Source organism: Zophobas morio, unplaced genomic scaffold (genome assembly GCF_036711695.1).
Source record: "Zophobas morio isolate AGI-343-1 ecotype UQ-CSIRO unplaced genomic scaffold, CSIRO_AGI_Zmor_V1 ptg000054l, whole genome shotgun sequence".
Lineage (NCBI taxonomy): Eukaryota > Metazoa > Arthropoda > Insecta > Coleoptera > Tenebrionidae > Zophobas > Zophobas morio.
Genome location: NW_026972159.1, coordinates 3995208 through 4014016, shown reverse-complemented (window position 1 = coordinate 4014016; position 18809 = coordinate 3995208). Strand labels below are relative to the sequence as shown.

Below are 18809 nucleotides of genomic sequence, written 5' to 3'. Positions count from 1 at the left end.
AGACTTAATTTCTCTACATCGGAGGATTAATTTTTTGCAATCAAAAACACTGCGAACGTGACATGGTTTGACTTGTAGTTTTTGCAAGCATCGATTTTGTCCGGTTGAATTTGTATCTATAGTCGGCCCCTACATATTTGCCTGTTTAATGCGCCAAGGAAACTTTCTCTTAACGTATTGATTTTCAAGCGCCACCTATCCACCAGTAGCATAAGTAATAACTCTAGGAAACGGCTAAATCAAACAGACATTTTTATCGGTGTTTTTTATTGAGGTTTCCTTCAACATTTCTTTTTCTTCTTCTGCGTCTTTCCTGTTTTTGTAGGCGCAGATCGCAGTTTTGGTAAACGACGTCGCAGTGTGCTTTTCCCAGGCCCAGAATCGAAGCTTTCAGACTGTCGAGCATCGACGTGGCTGGATTCACATTTTTCGTAAGGCGTCCCGAAATCCAGCTCATGCCTAAACTATAATATAAAAATTGTGTTAAGCACATCGGGAAAAATAAATTTCTTGAAAAATTAAGGTAGAATACGTTACAAAGTTATACCCGCCTAACTGTCAACAAGTATTGTGTCTAGAAACCGCTAGATGGCGCCACGGCCGTAACAACTGGGCTTTTGGGGATCTCGACATGCTGATTCCACAAATGTAGGATGTTGATGGTCACGGAGCAACATTTTCCAAAGAAACAGTACGAAATGCGAATTTTTGAAAATTGCCGAAAATTGCGATCTTTCAACAGTCGATTCTGGAAAAACGGTTGCATTTATCAACGAAACGAGGCACGAAGTGAGTTCTGGAGCTCGAAATCTATTAGAAAATGTGTTTATTTAAGATTCGAAAATGTAAAAAATTGGCCGATATTTGAAGAAGGGGGACCATTGGAAAAATTTCATTTAAAAAAAAGTCGTCAAAAAATTCTGAAAAAATTCAGGGATGTAGATCCCGACTTGCTGATTCCAAAAATGTAGAATGTTTAGGGTCACGGAGCAAAATTTTCCCTAGAATCGGTAGGAAAAGCGAATTTTCGAAGATTTCTAAAAATTTCGATATTTCAAAGAGCGATTCTGGAAAAACGGTTGCAGATATCAAAGAAACGAGACCGGAAATGAATTCTAGAGCTCGAAATCTACTAGAAAATGTATTTAGTTGAGTTTCGAAAATGTCAAAATTTGACCGAAATTTGAAGAAGGGGGAACCATTGGAAAAATTTCACTTTAAAAAAAGTCGTCTAAAAATTCTGAAAAAATTCAGGGATGTAGATCCCGACTTGCTGAATCCAAAAATATATAATGTTTAGGGTCACGGAGCAAAATTTTCGCTAGAATCGGTAGGAAAACGAATTTTTGAAGATTTCTAAAAATTTCGATATTTCAAAGGGCGATTCTGGAAAAACGGTTGCACATATCAAAAAATCGGGAACGGAAATGAATTCTAGAGCTCGAAATCTACTAGAAAATGTATTTAGTTGAGTTTCGAAAATGTCAAAATTTGACCGAAATTTGAAGAAGGGGGGACCATTGGAAAATTTTCACTTTAAAAAAAGTCGTCTAAAAATTCTGAAAAAATTTAGGGATGTAGATCCCGACTTGCTGAATCCAAAAATATATAATGTTTAGGGTCACGGGGCAAAATTTTCGCTAGAATTGGTAGGAAAAGCAAATTTTTGAAGATTTCTAAAAATTTCGATATTTCAAAGGGCGGTTCTGGAAAAACGGTTGCACATATCAAAGAATCGGGACCGGAAATGAATTCTAGAGCTCGAAATCTATTAGAAAATGTGTTTATTTAAGATTCGAAAATGTAAAAAATTGGCCGATATTTGAAGAAGGGGGGACCATTGGAAAAATTTCACTTTAAAAAAAGTCGTCAAAAAATTCTGAAAAAATTCAGGGATGTAGATCCCGACTTGCTGATTCCAAAAATGTCGAATGTTTAGGGTCACGGAGCAAAATTTTCGCTTGAATCGGTAGGAAAAGCGAATTTTTGAAGATTTCTAAAAATTTCGATATTTCAACGGGCGATTCTGGAAAAACGGTTGCACATATCAAAGAATCGGGACCGGAAATGAATTCTAGAGCTCGAAATCTACTAGAAAATGTATTTAGTTGAGTTTCGAAAATGTCAAAATTTGACCGAAATTTGAAGAAGTGGGGACCATTGGAAAAATTTCACTTTTAAAAAAGTCTTCTAAAAATTCTGAAAAAATTCAGGGATGTAGATCCCGACTTGCTGATTCCAAAAATATATAATGTTTAGGGTCACGGGGCAAAATTTTTGCTAGAATCGGTAGGAAAAGCGAATTTTTAAAGATTTCTAAAAATTTCGATATTTCAAAGGGCGGTTCTGGAAAAACGGTTGCACATATCAAATAATCGGGACCGGAAATGAATTCTAGAGCTCGAAATCTACTAGAAAATGTATTTAGTTGAGTTTCGAAAATGTCAAAATTTGACCGAAATTTGAAGAAGGGGGGATCATTGGAAAAATTTCACTTTAAAAGAAGTAGTCTAAAAATTCTGAAAAAATTCAGGGATGTAGATCCCGACTTGCTGAATCCAAAAATATATAATGTTTAGGGTCACGGGGCAAAATTTTCGCTAGAATTGGTAGGAAAAGCGAATTTTTGAAGATTTCTAAAAATTTCGATATTTCAAAGGGCGGTTCTGGAAAAACGGTTGCACATATCAAAGAATCGGGACCGGAAATGAATTCTAGAGCTCGAAATCTATTAGAAAATGTGTTTATTTAAGATTCGAAAATGTAAAAAATTGGCCGATATTTGAAGAAGGGGGGACCATTGGAAAAATTTCACTTTAAAAAAAGTCGTCAAAAAATTCTGAAAAAATTCAGGGATGTAGATCCCGACTTGCTGATTCCAAAAATATATAATGTTTAGGGTCACGGAGCAAAATTTTCGCTAGAATCGGTAGGAAAAGCGAATTTTCGAAGATTTCTTAAAAATTTCGATATTTCAAAGGGCGGTTCTGGAAAAACGGTTGCACATATCAAAGAATCGGGACCGGAAATGAATTCTAGAGCTCGAAATCTACTAGAAAATGTATTTAGTTGAGTTTCGAAAATGTCAACATTTTACCGAAATTTGAAGAAGGGGGGACCATCGGAAAAATTTCACTTTAAAAAAAGTCGTCTAAAAATTCTGAAAAAATTCAGGGATGTAGATCCCGACTTGCTGATTCCAAAAATATATAATGTTTAGGGTCACGGGGCAAAATTTTTGCTAGAATCGGTAGGAAAAGCGAATTTTTAAAGATTTCTAAAAATTTCGATATTTCAAAGGGCGGTTCTGGAAAAACGGTTGCACATATCAAAGAATCGGGACCGGAAATGAATTCTAAAGCTCGAAATCTACTAGAAAATGTATTTAGTTGAGTTTCGAAAATGTCAACATTTTACCGAAATTTGAAGAAGGGGGGACCATTGGGAAAATTTCACTTTTAAAAAAGTCTTCTAAAAATTCTGAAAAAATTCTGGGATGTAGATCCCGACTTGCTGATTCCAAAAATATGTAATGTTTAGGGTCACGGAGCAAAATTTTCGCTAGAATCGGTAGGAAAACGAATTTTTGAAGATTTCTAAAAATTTCGATATTTCAACGGGCGATTCTGGAAAAACGGTTGCAGGTATCAAAGAAACGAGACCGGAAATGAATTTTTGAGCTCGAAATCCACTAGAAAATGTATTTAGTTGAGTTTCGAAAATGTCAAAATTTGGCCGAAATTTGAAGAAGGGGGAACCATAGGAAAAATTTCACTTTTAAAAAAGTCGTCTAAAAATTCTGAAAAAATTCAGGGATGTAGGTCCCGCCTTGCTAATTCCAAAAATATAGGGTGTTGATGGCCACGGTGCAACATTTTAGAAAAATCGATACGAAAGTATTAAATTAAAATTTTTAACTCAATTCAAAATTAAAAACCAATCAAATTTTCCGTAACTAAGCTTAGACTGCCAAATTAATTTACATACCTCCACACGGGAATAAGAATCTTATTATTCCCCTCAACACTCCTAGAATATTTATTATTTTCACAAAGAGTCTGCCTCAGACAGTTCCCATCATCCTCATTCGCAATAAAGGCAGCCTCAATCGACGCCAAAATCCTCCTAGCCAACTCATTCAGGGCCTGATTGTGCGGATTCGTGATCGTCGGTATATCTCTCCTGTACCGAAACTTGATGGTATCCCGCGCAGTACTCGTGGGTCCAGTCCCTCCAGTACCATCACCACCATCTCCGGTACCGGTAGCTGTCCCTGTCGGAGACGTCCCCGACCCTGTACCTGTCGCCGTTCCTGTAGCAGTACCTGTGGAACCACCGCCTGTAGACTCTCCGTCTGCGTCGCCGCCACCACCCGTGTCACCGCCGTCCCCTGTGCCGCCATCTCCTCCGTCTCCCGTACCCGTGGCACCACCGCCATCCCCTGTGCCGCCGTCTCCTCCGTCTCCCGTACCCGTGGCACCGCCTCCATCCCCTGTTCCCGTGGCACCACCGCCGTCCCCTGTGCCGCCGTCTCCTCCGTCTCCCGTACCCGTGGTTCCACCTCCATCCCCTGTGCCACCATCCCCTGTAGCACCGCCTCCGTCTCCCGTGCTCGTGGTACCACCTCCATCCCCCGTACCCCCGTCTCCAGTGTCGGGCATGGTCTCCCCACCAGTGCCGGTACCGGGCATGGTGTCGCCGCCACCAGTTCCGGTACCAGGCATGGTCCCGCCACCTGTGCTGGTACCACCACCAGTGCCCGTCATACCACCCCCAGTCATACCAGTTGATGTCGGGCTCATGCTCATGGGCATCATCATGGCCGTTGCAGTCGTAGTTGGGTTACTCTAAACGGAACTTTTGGGTACCACACTCCATCTCTACTAAAATAACGGTACTTACAGCCATCGAAATACACATAATTACGTGTATTATGAACATCCCGAACGATAGATAAGCCAGAGCTGTTAGAGCGATCTCGAACAAGTCGGAAAGGTCGTGCTCTTTTTCGCTGTGGCTCTCTTCATGGATGATATGGTACTTTGGTTGCTCCTGGATGACGTGCTCGGGTTCTGGGTGGCCACCATGGACGGCCATGTCGCTGTAAGAGTACCCGCCGCCACCATGGGGGCTTCCATGGGAGTATGGGTAGCCGCCGCCACCACCCGAAAAGTACATCCCTCCATCGCCACCACCATGACCTAGTTTAGCCGGAGTCATTTGTTGTGGTCCACGTTGATGATGCTGCTGCTGTTGTTGCTGTTGTTGTTGTTGTTGGTAGCTATAACCTGCTATTTGAGCATCGTAGTCTTCATTGAAGTCACCTTCTTTATCAGTTTCTTCGTCCACCCTGTTGTTGACGTTGTCATAGTGGCGGTAGATATCTTCTAAGGTAGTGCTTCTACAAACGAAATAGTACTAATAAAAAATATGTATTGATACAAGTTATTCTCACTTCGATAACCAGTCTTTATAGTTTGAGGACCCTTCATCCGCCAGAAGTTGATTTTTCACGGACTCCTGATCCTTCGAAGTCCTCATCTGTATCCCAGGAGCACCCACCCCCATCCTCCTTTTTATCCTCGACAACGTCATATCGTGAATGATTTCCTCAGCGATGTAACTCCGACACAAATATTCGTTCATCATCGACCTACGAGCTTTTAACTTTTAACCAAAACCCAGCAACCCTAATTAACAATTTATACCTGTGGAAACCCATGGTTTCCATGGCTGTCATAAAACTCCCATCGCCCTCCTGTGAACTGACACCGACGCTGTCGTTTAAATTCTCGGTTTTCGGGTTTTCGAGCATGAGGATGGTTCCGGGCATGAAGTCCTCGGCGAGGATGTCGTCGACGTCGATGATGTTGTTGGCTTGAATTTTTGGGGTTTGGGGTACGACTAGAAATAGAAGAAGGAGCACACTGGGGTGAGTCATGGTGATTTTGAAGACCGAGAATGAACTGAAGAGAGGTCTGCGTGCTGGAGTTAAATTTTGTCGTAGCGGATGTGGCAATTTTCGTATCTTTTTAGCGTGAAACGGCATAACATTACTTTTAAATGGGGCAGGAAGTGCCGTTAGAGCAAGTGTGGCTTAATTGGCGCAGATTTTCCAGTTGGTGTTTTCGGGGTACTGTTACGTGGAGAAATGTGTAAGATTAAGCATTATTTGTTGTTGTTGGTTTTTTGTTATTATTATCGTTAGGAAATATTTTGTATGTGTGGAAGTTCCATGTTATCTGAACCATGACCTTAACATTTTGTTTACTTATTTAATTAAAGATTATAAAGTCTTAGTGTTAATAATAACGGCATTTTTTTAAGTAGTTTTCTGCATTGTTTTCACCCATCAATATTTTTACAAAAACGTATTGCTAAATCTCATTTCGCTAAATCTGCTTCTTCAAAATTCTGCTAATTACAAAAAAAAAACTTCGAAAAATATATAAATAACCATTTCCAGGTCGAGCATATAACTCGATTAAACATCTGCTTAAATTACGTTGCAGCAAATTCTGTAAGAACTGCGTTTCCCGGACTAATCCTTCCAGCCTCCGCCAATTCATCTCCCGGAAATGTTCCTCCGGTGCAATCTCTAACCGAGATATTATGATTTGTATAAGATTTTGCGCGAGTGTTGGTATACAATAAAGTCCATTTACTAAAATGTATTAAAAACACTTTGCAATGCTTTCAGGAGAAAATATATCCCATTTAGAAGCGTTATTTCAGACTATCCCGGAGTACAGAAATCATTTATTATTGCAACAATAGAGCAAAACAGCGAATAGGTATAAAAGCCGTTACTGAGAGGGGGGCCCGGAAGGGAGGATGCTCGCGCAGATCTCCTCTCTACCAATCCTGACTACTGTTTACCGTTTACCGTATTATGGGTTGACACTTCGGGTATTAGTACGTTTATGCACGGATTATCCTATAGATGCTGCTTGCCACGATGTGCTCTCCTTATTTAGGTGACGCCATGTTGTTGAGGATAGAGTTGGAGATTTTTTAGGGGTATTGATTCGTTAAGGATGGATAAGCGCAGGAATAACTGGATTAAACGCATCTTCAATTAATTTTCGGTGGGAGTAAATAGTTGGTTTATTGAGTAAATAAATATTTACGATTAAACAATGTAAATGAATTTTAAATTCCAACACTAAACGCTCAAAATATTGATGTTGTGATGGCGCTAATTAAATCTTAAACCGACAGTTCAAAATATTTAAACTGCAATTATAAATGTTTCTCTGGTATTGAAAAGGTTTGTCAGATTTTATGAGTTTATAGCTGTCTTTCCATTTTACAACTTTTCCAAATTTTCTAGAATCGTCAAAATTCTTAAGATAATTTAATTCTCAGAATATTAACACTTTTACAATAATACCTACTGACGAAATTTGTTTATAGAGATATAAATACAATATTATAAAAGCCAATTTGATGGTATTATAAACAACAGCTTCGCATTAAATATGTTCAAAATAAATCTTTTCAAAGTGGCGTTTTCTGATTTTTATTTTTAGAACAAACTTGCCTTCGTTTCTCCAATATTGCAAGTTTTTGTCATATTTTATAAGTTTATGACTGTCTTAAAAATCCTGTGTCCGTGTTATATAGCTTTCAAATTTTCTAAAATTGTCAAAATTCTGAAGATAATTTAATCCTCAAAATAATGAAACTTTTGTCATAGTACTGGTGAAATTTATTTATAGAGATATAAATACAATATTATAAAAGCCAAATTTGACTGTATTATGAACATCAGTGTCGCATTAAAAATGTTCAAAACAAATAATTTTATGGAAGTGATGTTGTCCGATTCCTATTTTTAAAACATAATCTGCTTTAGTTTCTCCAATATTGAAAGATTTTGTGAGATTTTATGAATCTTTATTGTCATAAAAATCACCTTACTCTATTACATGGATTTCAAATTTTCAAGAATTGTCAAAATTCTGAAGATATTTTAATTCTTAAAATGTTGAAACTTATCACAGTACTGGCGAAATTTATCTATAGAGAAATAAATACAATGTTATAACAGCTAAGTTTAATGGTATGATGAACAACAGTTTCGCATTAAATATGTTCAAAATACATATTTTCGAAGTGGCGTTTTCTGATTTTTATTTTTAGAACAAATTTGTCTTTGTTTCTCCAATATTGGAAGTTTTTGTCATATTTTATAAGTTTATGACTGTTATAAAAATCCTGTGTCCGTGTTATATAGCTTTCAAATTTTCTAAAATTGTCAAAATTCTAAAGAAAATTTAATCCTCAAAATAATGAAACTCTTGTCATAGTACTGGTGGAATTTATTTATAGAGATATAAATACAATATTATAAATGCCAAATTTTACTGTATTATGAACATCAGTGTCGCATTAAAAATGTTCAAAACAAATAATTTTCTGGAAGTGATGTTGTCCGATTCCTATTTTTAAAACATATCTGCTTTAGTTTCTCCAATATTGAAAGCTTTTGTGAGATTTTATGAATCTTTGTTGTCATAAAAATCTCGTCACTATATTACATGGATTTAAAATTTTCAAGGATTGTCAAAATTCTGAAGCTAAGTTTAATGGTATGATGAACAACAGTTTCGCATTCAATATGTCCAAAATAAATGTTTTCGAAGTAGCATTTTCCGATTTTTATATTTAGAACAAATTTGCCTTTGTTTCTGCAATATTGCAAGTTTTTGTCATCTTTGATAAGTTTATGACTGTTATAAAAATCCTGTGTCCGTGTTATATAGCTTTTAAATTTTCCAAAATTGTCAAAATTCTGAAGATAATATAATCCTCAAAACAATGAAACTTTTAACATAGTACTGTTGAAATTTATTTATTGAGATATAGATACAATATTATAAAAGCCAAATTTGATGATATTATAAACATCAGTTTCGCATGAAATATGTTCAAAATAAATATTTTTTTGGAAGTGATGTTGCCCGATTCCTATTTTTAAAACATATCTGCTTTAGTTTCTCCAATATTGAAAGCTTTTGTGAGATTTTATGATTCTTTGTTGTCATAAAAATCCCGTTACTACAATACATGGATTTCAAATTTTCTAGAATTGTCAAAATTTTGAAGAAATTTTAATTCTTAAAGTATTGAAAATTATCACAGTACTGGCAAAATTTATCTATAGAGATACAATGCTATTAAAGCTAAGTTTAATGGTATGATGAACAACAATTTCGCGTTAAATATGTTCAATATAAATATTTTCGAAGTGGCGTTTTCTGACTATCATTTTTAGAACAAATTTGCCTTTGTTTCTCCAATATTGCAAGTTTTTGTCATATTTCATAAGTTTATGACTGTCATAAAAATCCTGTGTCCGTGTTATATATAGCTTTCAAATTTTCTAAAATTGTCAAAATTCTGAAGATAATTTAATCCTCAAAATAATGAAACTTTTATCATAGTACTGGTGAAATTTATTTATAGAGATGTAAACACAATATTATAAAAGCCAAATTTGACTGTATTATGAACCTCAGTTTCGCATTAAAAATGTTCAAAACAAATAATTTTTTGGAAGTGATGTTGTACGATTCCTATTTTTAAAACATATCGGCTTTAGTTTATCCAATATTGAAAGCTTTTGTGAGATTTTATGAATCTTTGTTGTCATAAAAATCACATTACTATATTACACGGATTTCAAATTTTCAAGGATTGTCAAAATTCTGTAGATATTTTAATTCTTAAAATATTGAAACTTATCACAGTACTGGCGAAATTTATCTATATAGATATAAATACAATGTTATAAAAACTAGGTTTAATGGTATGATGAAAAACAGTTTCGCGTTAAATATGTTCAAAATAAATATTTTCGAAGTGGCGTTTCCTGATTTTTAATTTTAAAACAAATTTACCTTTGTTTCTCTAATATTGTAAGTTTTTGTCATATTTTATAAGTTTATGACTGTAATAAAAATCCTCTATCCGTGTTATATAGCATTCAAATTTTCTAAAATTGTCAAAATTCTGAAGATAATTTAATCCTCAAAATAATGAAACTTTTGAAATAGTACTATTGAAATTTATTTATTGAGATATAAATACAATATTATAAAAGCCAAATTTGATGATATTATAAACAGCAGTTTCGCATGAAATATGTTCAAAATAAATATTTTTTTGGAAGTGATGTTGCCCGATTCCTATTTTTAAAACATATCTGCTTTAGTTTCTCCAATATTGAAAGCTTTTGTGAGATTTTATGATTCTTTGTTGTCATAAAAATCCCGTTACTACAATACATGGATTTCAAATTTTCTAGAATTGTCAAAATTTTGAAGAAATTTTAATTCTTAAAATATTGAAACTTATCACAGTACTGGCGAAATTTATCTATAGAGATATAAATACAATGCTATTAAAGCTAAGTTTAATGGTATGATGAACAACAATTTCGCGTTAAATATGTTCAATATAAATATTTTCGAAGTGGCGTTTTCTGACTATCATTTTTAGAACAAATTTGCCTTTGTTTCTCCAATATTGCAAGTTTTTGTCATATTTTATAAGTTTATGACTGTCATAAAAATCCTGTGTCCGTGCTATATAGCTTTAAAATTTTCAAAAATTGTCAAAATTCTGAAGATAATTTGATCCTCAAAATAATGAAATTTTTGTCATAGTACTGGTGAAATTTATTTATTGAGATATAAATACAATATTATAAAAGCCAAATTTGACGGTGCTATGAACATCAGTTTCGCATGAAATATGTTCAAAATAAATATTTTTTGAAACCCGTGTTGCTCGATTACTATTTTTAAAAGATTTCTACCTTTGTTTCTCCAATATTGAAAGCTTTGACGAGATTTAATGGATCTTCGCTGTCCTAAAAATTCCGTTTCCATATTACATGGATTTCAAATTTTCTAGAACTGTCAAATTTTTGAAGATATTTTAATTCTTAAAATATTGAAACTTACCGCAGTACTGGCTAAATTTATTTATAAAGATATAAATACAATGTTATAAAATCCAAGTTTAATGGTATGATGAACAACAGTTCCGCATTAAATATGTTCAAAATAGAACTTTCGAAATGGCGTTGTCCGATTTTTATTTTTAAAACAAATCTGCCTTTTTTTTCTCCAATATTGCATGTTTTTGTCATATTTTATAAGTCTATGACTGTTATAAAAATCCTGTGTCCGTATTACATAGCTTTCAAATTTTCTAGAATTATCAAAAATTCTGAATATAATTTAATTCTCAAAATAAGGAAACTTTGGTCATAGTACTGATGAAATTTATTATAGAGATATAAAATCAATATTATAAAAGCCAAATTTGACGGTGCTATGAACATCAGTTTCGCATGAAATATGTTCAAAATAAATATTTTTTTGGAACCGATGTTGCTCGATTACCATTTTTCAAAGATTTCTACTTTTGTTTCTCCAATATTGAAAGCTTTGGCGAGATTTAATGGATCTTCGTTGTCATAAAAATCCCGTTTCCATATTACATGGATTTCAAATTTTCTAGAACTGTCAAATTTCTGAAGATATTTTAATTCTTAAAATATTGAAACTTACCACATTACTGGCGAAATTTATTTATAGAGATATAAATCCAGTCGTTATAAAATCCAAGTTTAATGGTATGGTGAACATCAATTTCGGAATGAATACGTTAAAAATAAATGTTTTCCTTGAAACCATTATTTAACCAATTTTTTTTTTTTTTTGGACCAAATCACAATGAGCAAATTATTTATTGCTTATATTCGTAGGTATATTATATTGTAAAAAAAAACAAATTAACCCTTTTTTTTTTAGAAAATAGGGGATAATTTTAATTGTTGCACAGAATATTGTTGATCCGCGTTTCCGTAACCCTTAATGGTCAATTACCGTCTCCCATCTGCCAAATACCCCATTTCGTTAAGAAAAATGATTAATTAGTCAATCTCGCGAAACTTAACCGCCAATCGCCCTCAATCCACACATCACCTCATTTCTCCCATTCGATTGTTGAACATTATCTATGAGTCTGTTGTGAGCCGCTGAACAGCGCTGAAGAGCTTTTAGTGGTGATTTATCTGTTTGCGATTGGCTGTCATGTGCTGGTTGGAAACCTACATGGGTGGTTATACAGTTTTAAACAGGTGTTTCAGACAGGTCCATTCACACTCTTGTTATATCGTTAGTGAGGTTAAAAGCAAAACTTCCGAAAATTATTCGACTAATTCCGGATTTTTGCCCCCTCCGGCGCCCCAAGCACAATCGAAATGCAATTTATTCGGAGGCGAAGCATTCATTAGGGCGGCGATAAAACCCATCGAGTAACGGGGCGTCGCTTACACCAAACAATATGCACCAGATGTAAATTTACGGTGTAAAATGATATCAACCACTTAACTACATTTATCTCCCCCATTTGGTGAATGCTGTTAACCAGAGAACACCAAATAACTAATACAAAGGGCGTTAATGCGGCTATATCTCGATGTTATGAAAAACTCATCAGGGTGAGTAGTGTGGGAGAATTATAATAGCGACGTGTGGATTCGTCCAGTGATTGCAAACAGGCTACTTTATGGAGCGGAAAGACAGGGGAAGTGAGAAACATTACAGCCAAATTGTTTTGAACGCTCTGTTAAAAGCACATATTTTGTAGATAGAAGACGCTTTTCAATAATTTTGTGAAATTTACGACAAAAAAAAATTGAAAAATGAGATGAGGAGCAGAAATATTAGAGAATAAGGATAAAACATTAAAACAAAATTAAAAAAGGGAAAATTTCAAGTGAAACTCTTTTTATAATTTCTGTAATTTTTGAGGTAAAAATTAGCAATTTCAAAAAGTAAAACACTAGAGGCCCTCGAGATTCTTTCAAATTCTTCCAAAAATAAAACATCAAGGGGCTTCAAGATTTTCTCAGTTTCTTTCTAAAACAAAACACGGACCTTCCAATATTCTTTCAATTTCTTTATAAAATGAAACACCAGGGAATTTCCCAAGTTTTTTTCAAGTTATTTCTAAAATAAAACACCAAATATCATCGTGAAAGAGGGGTGTCATTTTTAAGTTAAAAATGAGCTTTTTTTTTAATTTGAAAGGACAACTCCAAAACGGCACTAGAAAATGCATCGTGGTTTAAAATTTTCGATTCCTTGAACCCTTCTAGTTCTGCAGGCGCTTTTTCAGTATTTGCTAAGATAAAACTGATTTTGGCAAATGACATATCCTCTGAGAAAATAGGGGGCGGGTGGGCGGGGCTAGAACTTGATAAGATAAGAGTGATTTTGGCAAATCACATACCCTGTAAGAAAACAGAGGGCGGGTGGGAGGGGCTAGTAATTGCTAAGATAAGACTGACTTTGGCAATTGACATACCTCCTGAGAAAGAGGGTGGGTGGGCGGGGCTAGTACTTGCTGTGGTAAGACTGATTTTGCCTCTATTGACCATGTAAAAACTTGTTACATTTAAAACATTTTCAGGTCTGTTTAATTTAAAGGAACGAATATATAGAAAGGTATTATTCGGAGTAAAAAATTAGCCTTTTTTCAAACTTAAAAGGACTACTTTGAGCAAACTTAGACATAATTCTCGATCCGTTTAAATTAGGGAGTCGAATATATAAAAAAAGTGTAATTTTTGAGTTACAAAACAGCCTTTTTTCAAATTTAAAAGGACATAACTCCAACACAGCACAAAACTCCGTATTGTGGTTTACAGGATTCGATTTCTTGAAGTTTACTTAATCTATGGACAAATTTTTAAATCGCATACTCATTCGGTTTAGTTTGGAGAGACTAATTTATAGGAAGGTATCACTTTTGAGTTAAAAATACCTTTTTTTGTCAAATTTGAAATGCCATAATTCCAAATCGGCACAAGAAAATGCATTCTGCTTTGAAATTTTCGATTCCTTGAAGCTTTCTTGTATTGTGAGCAAGCTTTCATATCGAACCTTCGATCCGTTTAATTTGGAGAGACGAATAGACAGAAAGATGTAATTTTTGAATTGAAATTACCCTTTTTTTCAAACTTAAAAGGATGTAACTCCAAAAGGGCACAAGAAAATAGATCACACTTTAAAGCATTCGATTCCTTTAAGCTTTCTAGTTTTACAAACGGATTTTCAAACCGAATCTTCAATCTGTTTAATTTGGAGAGATGAATATATAAAAAGATAACATTTTTGAGTTGAAAACCAGCCTTTCTTTAAATTTAAAAGGACATAACTTCAAAGCGGCACAAGAAAAATGGTCACGGTTTAAAGCATTAAGGTTCCTTGAAGCTTTCTAATTCTATAAGCAAATTTTCAAACCAGATACTCGAAGTGTTTAATTTGTAGAGACAAATATATGAAAAGGTGTCGTTTTTGAGTTAAAAAATGACCTTTTTATAAATTCAACGAGGCATAACTTCAAACCGGCACAAGATTCCGTGTTGCGGTTTAAAGCGTTCCATTTGTTGAAGCTTTGTTATTCTGTGAGCAGATTTTCAGACCGGACACTCGTTTTGTTTAGTTTGGAGAGACGAATATATAAAAAGATGTAATTTTTGAATTAAAAATGAGCCTTTTTTCAAATTTAAAAGTACATAACTACAAAACGAGACAAGTAAATAGATCGCAGTTTAAAGAATTCGATTCCTTGAAGCTTTCTAGTTCTCTAGGTAAATTTTCACACCGGATAATTGAACTATTTAATTTGGAGAGACGAATATAAAAAGCTGTCGTTGTTGAGTTAAAAAATAGCCTTTTTTTTAATTTAACGAAAGATAACTCCAAAACGGTTCAATACTTTACAATGCGGTTTAAAGCGTTGGATTCCTTGAAGTTTTCTTATCCTGTAAACAAATTTTCAGATCAGACACTCAATTTGTTTAGTTTGGACAGACGAAAATATAGAAAGGTATAATTTTTGAGTTAAATTATCCTTTTTTTTTCAAACTTAAAAAGCTATAACTCCAACACGGCACAAGAAAATAGATCGCAGTTTAAAGTATTCGATTCCTTGAAGCTTTCTAGTGTTACAAGCGGTTTTTCAGACCAAATTCTCAATCCGTTTAATTTGGAGAGACGAATATATAGAAAGGTGTAATTTCTCAGTTAAAAACCAACCTTTTTTCAAATTTAAAAGTACATAACCCCAAAACGGCACAAAAGAAAGCATCACGGTTTAAAGTGTTCCATTATTCAAGTTTTCTAGTTATATAAGCAAATTTTCAAACCGGATACTACAACTGTTCAGTTTTTTCATATAAAAAGGTGTAATTTTTTAGTTAAAAAAAACTTTTTTCAAATTTAATGACACGTAACTTCAAAGCGGCTGAAAAATTTGGATTTTGGTTTGAAGTATGCGATTCCTAGAAGCTTTCTAGTTCTGTGCACACATTTTCAGACCGGACACGGGATCTGTTTAGTTTGGAAAGACGAATATGTAATGAGGTGTCATTTTTGAGTTAAAAATTAGCTTTTTTTCAAATTTGAAAACACGTAATTCCAAAACGGCCGAAAAATTTGTATTGCGGTTTTAAGTATACGATTCCTTGAAGTTTTCTTATTTTGTGAGCAAATTTTCAAACCAGATCTTTGATCCTTTAAATTTTGAGAAACGAATATACAAAAAAGGGTCTCTTTTGAGTTAAAAATTTGACTTTTTCAGATTTGAAAGGGCATAACTCCAAAATGGCACATTAAAATGCATCGCGGTTGAAAGCATTCAATTTCTTGAAGCTTTCTAGTTCGCCAAACAAATTTTCAGACCGGATACTATATCCGTTTAGTTTGAAGACATCAATATATAGAAAGGTGTAATTTTTGAGTTAAAAAATAGCTTTTTTAAAATTCGAAAGGACATAACTCTAAAACGGCACATGAATACGCACCGTCGTTAAAATCATTTGATTCTTTGAAGCTTTCTAGTTCCATAGACAAATTCTCAAGCCGGATATTCGATTCGTTTACTTTAGAGAAACATATATATAAAAGGTAACATTTTTGAGTTGAAAACCAGCCTTTTTTCAAATTCAAAAGGACATAACGCCAAAACGGCACAAAGGACAGCATTGCGGTTTAAAGTGTTCGATTCTTGAAGCTTTCTAGTTCTATAAGCAAATTTTCAAACCAAACACTCGAACTGTTCATTTTCTAGTTAAAAATAGTCTTTTTTCAAATTTAAAAAGACGTAACTTCCAAACGATAGAAAAATTTGGTTTTCGGTTTAAAGTATGTGATTCCTCGAAGCTTTCTAGTTCTGTGCACAAATTTTCAGACCGAACACGCAATTTGTTTAGTTTGGTGAGACGAATGTCTAAAAGGGTGCCATCCTTGAGTTAAAAACATTTTTTTTTTCAAGTTTAATGGGACATAACTCCAAAATGGCACAAAACTTTGAATTGTGGTTTGAAGTAAACGATTCCATGAGACTTTCTAATCAAGTGAAAAAATTTTGAGACCAGACACTCTATCTGTTTAGTTTTGAGAGAAAAATATATAAAGACTTGTTGTTTTTGAGTTAAAAAATAACGTTTTTTTCAAATTTAAGGAGACATAATTCCAAAACGGCACAAAAATCCTCATTGTCGTTTGAAATATTCGATTCCTTGAAGTTTTCTTATTCTATGAGCAAATTTTCAGATCTGATACTGGATCCATTTCGTTTGGAGACGAAAAATTATAAAAAAGTGTCATTTTTCAGTTAAAAATAGCCTTTTTTCAGATTTGAAAAGGTATATCTCCAAAATGGCACACTAAAATACATATCGGTTTAAAGCATTCGATTCCTTGAACCTTTCTATTTCTATAAACAAATTTTCAAGACGGATATTTGATTCGTTTACTTTGGAGAAACAAATATATAAAAGGTATCATTTTTGAGTTAAAAACCAGCCTTTTTTCAAATTGAAAAAGACATAGCTCCAAAACGGCACAAAAGAAAGCTTCGCGGTTTGAAGTGTTCGATTCTTCAAGCTTTCTAGTTCTATAAGCAAATTTTCAAACCGGATACTCGAACTGTTCAATTTGGAGAGACGAATATATAAAAAGGTGTCATTTTCTAGTTAAAAATAGCCTTTTTTCAAATTTAAAAAGACGTAACTTCCAAACGATAGAAAAATTTGGATTTCGGTTTAAAGTATGTGATTCCTCGAAGCTTTCTAGTTCTGTGCACAAATTTTCAGACCGAACAGGCAATTTGTTTAGTTTGGAGAGACGAATGTCTAAAATGGTGCCATCCTTGAGTTAAAAACATTTTTTTTTTCAAGTTTAATGGGACATAACTCCAAAATGGCACAAAACTTTGAATTGTGGTTTGAAGCAAACGATTCCTTGAGACTTTCTAATCATGTGAAAAAATTTTCAGACCAGACACTCTATCCGTTTAGTTTTGAGAGAAAAATATATAAAGACTTGTTGTTTTTGAGTTAAAAAATAACCTTTTTTTCAAATTTAAGGAGACATAATTCCAAAACGGCACAAAAATCCTCATTGTCGTTTGAAATATTCGATTCCTTGAAGTTTTCTTATTCTATGAGCAAATTTTCAGATCTGATACTGGATCCATTTCGTTTGGAGACGAAAAATTATAAAAAAGTGTCATTTTTCAGTTATAAATAGCCTTTTTTCAGATTTGAAAAGGTATATCTCCAAAATGGCACACTAAAATACATATCGGTTTAAAGCATTCGATTCCTTGAACCTTTCTATTTCTATAAACAAATTTTCAAGACGGACATTTGATTCGTTTACTTTGGAGAAACAAATATATAAAAGGTATCATTTCAAGAGTTAAAAACTAGCCTTTTTTCAAATTGAAAAAGACATAACTCCAAAACGGCATAAAAGAAAGCTTCACGGTTTGAAGTGTTCGATTCTTGAAGCTTTCTAGTTCTATAAGCAAATTTTCAAACCGGATACTCGAACTGTTCAATTTGGAGAGACGAATATATAAAAAGGTGTCATTTTCTAGTTAAAAATAGCCTTTTTTCAAATTTAAAAAGACATAACTTCCAAACGATAGAAAAATTTGGATTTCGGTTTAAAGTGTGTGATTCCTCGAAGCTTTCTAGTTTTGTGCACAAATTTTTAGACCGAACACGCAATTTGTTTAGTTTGGAGAGACGAATGTCTAAAAGGGTGCCATTCTTGAGTTAAAAACAATTTTTTTTTTCAAGTTAAATGGGACATAACTCCAAAATGGCACAAAACTTTGAATTGTGGTTTGAAGTAAACGATTCCTTGAGACTTTCTAATCATGCGAAAAAAATTTCAGACCAGACACTCTAACCGTTTAGTTTTGAGAGAAAATTGTTGGTTTTTAGTTAAAAAATAATCTTTTTTTCAAATTTAAGGAGAGATAATTCCAAAACGACACAAAAATCATCATTGTCGTTTGAAATATTCGATTCCTTGAAGTTTTTTATTCTATGAGCAAATTTTCAGATCTGATACTGGATCCATTTAGTTTGGAGAAAAGAAATTATAAAAAAGTGTCATTTTTGAGTTGAAAATAGCCTTTTTTGAGATTTGAAACGGCATAACTCCAATATGACACACTAAAATGCATCGTGGTTTAAAGCATTCGATTCCTTGAAGCTCTCTAGTTCTGCAAGCAAATTTTCAGATCGGACTCTATATATGTTTAGTTTGAAGAGACCAATATACAGAAAGGTGTCATTTTTCAGTTAAAAAATATCTTTTTTCAAATTCACAAGAACATAACTCCAAAACGGCACAAGAAAACGCATCATCGTTTAAATCATTCGATTCCTTGAAGGTTTTTAGTTCTATAAACAAATTTTCAGT

The 18809-nt window shown here is 33.8% G+C and overlaps 1 protein-coding gene across 1 annotated transcript; it reads right to left on the bottom strand.

The window, feature by feature from the left end:
- Nucleotides 1-253: 253 nt before the first annotated feature.
- Nucleotides 254-6132, bottom strand: LOC135142796 (homeotic protein female sterile-like). The gene is made up of 5 exons (XM_064074542.1): nucleotides 5709-6132; nucleotides 5456-5653; nucleotides 4903-5401; nucleotides 3988-4847; nucleotides 254-464 (listed from the first exon to the last, which is right to left on the bottom strand). Exons 1-5 carry the CDS (start codon nucleotides 6047-6049, stop codon nucleotides 254-256), a joined length of 2109 nt encoding a protein of 702 aa, XP_063930612.1. The 5' UTR covers nucleotides 6050-6132.
- Nucleotides 6133-18809: the final 12677 nt, after the last annotated feature.